The sequence below is a fragment of the Bremia lactucae genome, linkage group LG1 (assembly GCF_004359215.1).
Source record: "Bremia lactucae strain SF5 linkage group LG1, whole genome shotgun sequence".
NCBI lineage: Eukaryota > Oomycota > Peronosporomycetes > Peronosporales > Peronosporaceae > Bremia > Bremia lactucae.
The window spans coordinates 7473974-7481042 of record NC_090610.1 but is presented as its reverse complement, the minus strand read 5'-3'; the positions used below and the strand labels follow the sequence as shown (position 1 = coordinate 7481042).

Genomic DNA, 7069 nt, shown 5'->3' with positions numbered 1-7069 from the left:
TACTCTTCCATGTTTGTCTGCGTTCAGTTTCTGACGGTCCACTGCGTTAGCAAGGGAACCCTGTACGAAACGGATTACTGATTCTCGAGTCAGCAAAAATTCCTCTGCTGACTCATTTGTTTTGTCTTTTCCAGTGCACTTTGTGCGCACTGCCATGAGATCTTTCTCATCTTCGGCGTGAATTGCTTCGAAATCGACATCACTCGCGTTGTTTGTAACTTTGACGCGTGATAACCATGAGCGAGAAATGGGTTTGCTCGTGTGAGTCCACCCACCCACCCTTAAACTAGAGGATTCATCTAATTGGGTGGGTATGCGTGGATAACGTAAGCCATTCACGAAAAACGGTGTATGCGTTGTAGACGCATGCACCGAATTGTTGATGGCGAATTCGACCATCGGTAAAAACTCGCTCCAATTCGGATACGATTGGACGTAACCTCGAAGTATCTCTTCGAGGACGTGACTTAAGCGTTCCGTCTGACCATCTGTCTCTGGATGATCAGAAGTTGACATAGTCAGCCGTGTTTCGAGAGATCGGAACACGGACTGCCAAAACTCCGCCGTGATCTGTGAATCCCTATCGGAGACCAGTTCACGAGTAAACCGTGGAGTCTGAATACCGTATCGATAAAGACACGAGCACAGCCCGGAGCCGTGATTGACTCTGGTACTGCAGCCTGATGTACGTTCTTGCTGAATATGTCTACAAAAAAAGGGATACCATTGTTTTTGTGATCGTCTTCGGGAAATTCGAAGACGAAGTCCATAAATACGGACTGTCATCATTCTGCCGGAAGTGGCAGAGATTGTAGAGGTGCCCGGGATGAAGGGCTAGGCCTCACCCGTTGACACACTTCGCAAGCACGATTGTAGTTGTGCACGAACTGGTACTGGGGGGCCACTTAAAGTCGCGACTTACTGTGAGATAAGTTTTCTCACGTCCACGATGCTCACTTGTTGGTGCATCGTGACACTCATACAATTTCGTTTGATGACACATCAAAAGCCTACACAGAAGATAAAGACGTTCTGCGTTTAATGGATCATCTGATGAATCCATCCAATAAATCCTTTAAAGATTTACCAGCTTTATATCGATCGTCATCAGATCGATACACAACACGCAACGGCTTACTGTACTACCCAGCCGTTGCCGGCGACACTCCACGTGTCGTCGTCCCAATTTACAATGATTTGCGCTTGCGCATCGTACGACAAAACACTTGTTATGAGTGTTGCAGGAGTTTGCAGGAGTGGATTATTTTCACTGTTGGAGTGCGCAGCCGGCTCGAAATCGAGTCGGCCTACAGCCGATTGCGAAATCGCTGGCATCACAGACCACATGCAATGGTCTGTCTTGATCTGCAATCGCCAAGATGGGTGATTGCATCAAGCTTTGCAAAGGTCTTCAAAGGAACGCTGACAATCAGCGCTCCATATCCATTTCTCGTCTTTTTCAAGAGAGGAGAGAATGAACTGTCATCTCGGCATAATTGCATGAGTACTTGTGCAAGTACGCTTTCTAAGTCCCTTGACATCGATTGAAACTGACCAGTGGGTAATTATCTTTTCGGGATCAGGGACACGGCGTATTTATGGACGATGCATTCTAAAAGTGGTACTCCGCTTAAGCTTTCGCATAGGTTTAAGAACCTGACGAGTGTGAGGTTTAAGAACTTCCACATCCGTCGTCAAAATAACTCGGTGCGAATTCTCGCACCGGTCTCAACAGATTCATTACGCAACCGTTGAATGTTGCAGGGGTGTTACTAAGCTCCTGTGGCATTACCAGCCATTCCTAGAGCATCCCACTGGGAGTGCTCACTGGTTCACGCATAAGGATCTAATAAAATCCATCCATCAAATCCATAGACAAAAGATTGGTACTCTTAAACATAACATCTATGATAACATCTTTTCTAGTATCGGCGTCTGAGTCGGTACTGTTGCAGCACTCAACTTATTGAATGCGTGCACTATCCGCCACCCTCATGTGGCCTTTCGCACACAGAAGGTCAGATAGCTCTGTGGGGATGTTCACTCTCTTACATTGCCCGCTTTTAATCGATCGATAAAGAATTATCGATCACAAGTAATTGTTCGCGAAGCACTGGCCACTGCTTCATGACACAGTTCTTCGAGCCCGGTTTGAGCTCGATCTCATGTCGAGTGCCTTTATCCTTAGGCAACTCTCATGGAACTACTTCAGGAAAGAGATACCTGAAATCAATCAAATTTTTGCATAAAGGATTTGTCTTAAGTGACTCCCAGGATTGAGTAGTATATCTCTCAATCTGAGTCTTCACATCGAGGACACTTTCGTCCAACATCTGTTGAACGTCTTGAAGCGTCCACAGGAGTCTGGATGTACTACAAGTGAGTGCGATGGCCTCATTTGTGGTTACGTCGTAAGCACGACTAAGCAAGATCACAGTGTGATGACTAATCACACTGTGGAGTCAGCTGCCGGCGGCTGTGCGAATGCACAGGCAGCGCCGAAGGCCATCTGGTGAACAAGTGGCAGGTATCTTTACAATTCGAGGCTGCCAGCTGATTCTTGGCTAATACTTTCTGAGCCAAGGTAAACCTAGGATGACATCAAATTTGCCTCCATATCCAATACAGTGAAATCGTCATCATACTGTAAAACTTTTTAACGTGTAGTGAAATCTCACTACGCGTTTCATCACTGTTAACGATGCGCCTGTCGCTAGACGCACCGTCGTCCTCGTTGGATGGATGTCGCGCTCAACATATATGAGCCTACGACCCTCTAGCGACTGGCGACGAATCAAGTTATTTGACTCCTCAACTATCCACTAGGGCTCTAAGTGACAAATCATTTGTCACTTTTAATTTCAAGGTGATGATTGATACCTCAACGCCAGGTGGAGAGACACGTAATGATTGTGTGTATAGAGCAACTTTCGTCAAGAGATTTGCAAATTCTCTTGAGGTTGCTGGATCAGTAGGGCGTTGCGCTCCTACTGACCCCGACCATATCTTTACGGTCCGCCTCGTGTTGCGATTTCGCAACAACGTCGGACCTGCGACCGTTGCCCTTTTTGGCATTCGGTCCATAATTTCGTTCAGTACCTCTCGGTACTGGGTGTGAGGCTTTACACTCATGAGCGTGGTGACCTCACTTTTGACAGCAATTGCATCTCTGCCATCGTTTATTGTTCGAAAAGCGAGGTCTCTCGCTTTCGGCAGAAGAGAGGTCCATAGGTTCTGGACCTCCAAGCTCTTGTCGTCTCGGAGGACGATACGATGACGAAATAACTTGAGCCTGTCTCAAGCTAAAGTCCTCCTGTTCTGCAACGGATATTGCTTTTTCAAGCGTATCCAGTTCCAGGCGAAATAGATGGGTCTTCACAGGACCATCCTTAAGACCTTGCATGTTAACCGTAATCAACGTGTGCTCATCAACTGGATTGTTCGTGATGCAACTCGCTAAGAGTCGAATATGCTGGGCATAAGCGTGAGCATCACGCTTGTCTTGCTTGACTTTCAGAAGCTCTGATCGAGCTTTGAACTCAGCCCTAGGCGGTTCAAACGTATGTTTGAGCCGGGGTTTAAAAGCCTCTAGCGACCCAAAGACGTATGGGTCGCGCAACTTAAGGCCTGAGCCTAAAGTTTGGCACGACCTGCCAAATTTGATTGAGAAAATGCGACTTGCATTTGCTCGTCGACGATGTTACGATCCTTTATGGCATCGTTTAATTTGACGAACCCCTTAAAGGGAGTTTTCTTCGATTCCCTATACTTAGAAAAGTATATCCTAAGGTTTCCGGACGACGCGTGTACGTCATCCCAGGTACAGGGGTCTGTCTGTACCTGTTGCATCCTCAACAGTTCTGCCTGTTGGGAGCCTTGCTGATTAAGCAAGGCTACTTTCTTCTTCGCCTTGTCAAGCTCATGTTGTATGCACTAGGCGATGGCTGAATGAATGGATGGCATCTCTGTCCAAACCGGACAACATGGCCAGGATGGCATCATTCCCTACGGTCGAACTCATTCGTTAGACCGCACTCCTTTCTATGTTATTCATAAAGGAGTAGCTATCACGCGAAACGTGATGCGTATTTCCATTATCGTCTGACATGTCCATGTTAGATGATAGAACTGTGGTCCTTGGACGGACTACAAAGTGCTACTAGGTGTAACGGGGCACTGTCGACTTGTACTGTTTACTTCAAGTCCACTTCGCACTGCTTCAGTGCAAGTGGTGCCACACGTCACTTCACGTACACTAGTACGTGCAGAGGAATACTCTCTTTAATACACTTGCTTTAAAGAGGGTTAAAGGTAAAATGTATCTAATACAATCAAGTTCTTCTGTTTCTATCTATTTTTTATTAAGTAAATTATATACTAATACAAAACATGTAAAAAAGTCTTATCTGTCTCTCTTTGCGTGCGTCCAGTGCTGACTTTACCGCGGAGCAATTAGATATAAAGGCCTATGTCTACCAATGAGTAGGCTTCTTGTAGCGGAGCTACCTCGCGCTTAAAGTCAGAGGAAGACTTTCAGACTCAGAGAGTCACTTAGTTCTATTGAACTAATAGGTTTAACAACTCAGGGAGTCGTAAAAGCTATTAAAGCTTAAGGAATCCTAGTTTAAGGGATTCAGGGTTCGTAGAACCAAGTGGCAACTAGTGCCCAAGAGGGTATACCTTAAAAAGGCTTCTATCTCTTACAGATCAATGCGCAAGCCTTAGAAATGCACTTAACGTATTAAGATCAAATATCTAAAAACCCTACCCTAGCTAATTTAAAACAGATTTTGGCCGCCAGATTTATATCTGGCAGCGACCACATTTGTTACCCATAATAAATGGGATTTAAGTTACTAACTATTTTAAAAATTAAGATAAAAGAGTATTTTACCCATAAAGTAAATGAACCACGACACCAACCGATGTGTGCCCCATTACACTTTTCGAATGTTTCTGTGTAAAGTAAGTACCGTGTAGATAACAACCTTTAAGTGTTAATTTGATGTAACGATACCCCCCGTTACACCGTTACACAATGACTCGTGGATGCACGTTCTGGTCATTAGCAAAATTTGCTGGTCGCACAATCGTATAGGAATAGAGAGCACCCATGTGGTACCCGTCAGTAAAACATATTTAAAAAGTATGCTTGACTAACAAGAATAAAGTCCCCACGCGATGGTAAAGAGATGAGATTTAGTTGTATCGAGCATTGGCGTTGTCCTGTTCTGTGAATTATGTTCTGAGCTTCCCGCAAACCCGCCCGATTGTGACCTGTACCAAACGGACCGAGCGATATTCTCACTGTGATGCCGATTTGGAGGACGAACTTGCAGCCTCACAGGCTGCTTCTCCGACTTTAAGACCCTCCAGCGTCCTTATAAGAAGCGCTTTTTCTTCAATGAATTGTGGATCCTCTATAAATTTACAGTGCAAACGACGGATTCGCTCAGATACCCACTTCTATCCTCAATTGCAATCGTACCTTTGCTGTTTTGAAAGTTTTTAAGATACGCAATAAGCTTTTCGCGGTTGTTCACTAGAATTAAAGAAATCGTTTCGGGCTTTTTGGGGTTGGCAACAAAAACTTTAAACACGTGAAAGGCTTCAAACTGGATATTCGCACTTGTATCCCGCAATAAATTCATCATCATCTTCAAGTTTTCCTTCTCCCTAAAAATAACAAAGACAACATGAGCTTGAATATACTATCTCATGAGTTATTTAAGCATTTTACCCGATGTATTTCATCATGATATCAAAATTGGAGCGGTCCAACAGGATCTCACCAAGCAATTTCAGCGATTGCCTTCGAGTGACATAATTTTCGGACATTAGAAGGCAATTGTATTTGGCAAACACCACGTCAAAATTAGACGTCAGAAACGTAGCAGCCAGCGTCTTGTGGCGTGTAAACAAATCCTTGAACGTGGCAAAGGCATCTGAACCGACTTCGAAGTTGGGCAGATGAACGTATACATCGAAAAACTTCCATACATTCGGAGAGTATAGAATTTTTCCTGCCAGAATTTCGTGGCGAATTAACTGTCACGGCATGCCACAAGATTAAGTAACAGAATCACTAATTCTTACTTCTATACCTCTCATGTCAGCAAATTAAGCGTACCTCACGCAACATCGTGCCACAATTAAGTGCAACCTCGGAATTTTCGTAGCCCGACACAAGCGCCGAGATAATTTCAGGTTTACGCTCGACATAACTTACAAATCCTGCGAGGTCTCGTCGCATAAGATTGTTATACACTTGCGCAAATTGTTTGCGCGCCTCAAAGGGCAGCTTGTACAGCCCAGTAATGAGTCTGGGGATAAGGCCGCTCGCAATGAGGAGCTCCGCCAGCTGCACGCACTTTTCGGCTTTAGCATCCTGTTCTCCATCGCCGTAAAGAAGTACCTTCATTTCGCTTAGACGCTTTGTAATTTCTTCTACGGGCTAGATCAGTACAACAGGAAAGGGTATCGGGACTGTATTAGCCTCAATTGATTGCCGCCAATCTCCAGTCACTCTCACCGTTCCATCTTTTAAGGGCTTAGCCGTAGCCGAAGGGTCCGCAAGTGCATCTCTTAGTAGCTTTACGAGCTGCTCTGGAGTCTTCCGGCGCGAGAAGAGCGACATGGAGGGTGCTTAGCAATTCGACACCTCCTAATTAAATGTTTATATGTTCGAAACCACTTCTTGAGTGGCTCACATAAGCCATTTTTTCTTTCCATTATCGTAGAACTGCAGCAACACCAGGTCCTAAAATTCTCGCACAACTTTACGGCTATTTCAGTCTTATGCTTTTCTAAAAAAGTAAACGGGCAGCGTTTTATACTATAATGCGGTTCGGCGACCACATTTATTACCCATAATAAATGGGATTTAAGTAACTATTATTTTTTAAAATTAAATAAAAGGGTATTTTACCCATAAAGTAAATGTACCACAACAACGGTTCTCCAACCGATGTGTGCCCCATTACACCGTAAGTCCGGTTCCGGAGCACATTAAGGTGCCCACGTTTATGAACGGACTACGGCACGGCCCATCGCGACATACCTTTTTCAG

At 44.7% G+C, this 7069-nt stretch overlaps 1 protein-coding gene across 1 annotated transcript; it reads right to left on the bottom strand.

Moving 5' to 3' along the window:
• Positions 1–4962: 4962 nt before the first annotated feature.
• On the bottom strand, positions 4963–6637 carry CCR75_005451 (uncharacterized protein; the record flags this gene model as incomplete). Its single annotated transcript, XM_067963532.1, has 5 exons — positions 4963–5420; positions 5489–5676; positions 5741–6048; positions 6131–6454; positions 6533–6637. 5 exons carry the CDS (start codon positions 6635–6637, stop codon positions 5305–5307), a joined length of 1041 nt encoding a protein of 346 aa, XP_067818626.1. The 3' UTR covers positions 4963–5304.
• Positions 6638–7069: the final 432 nt, after the last annotated feature.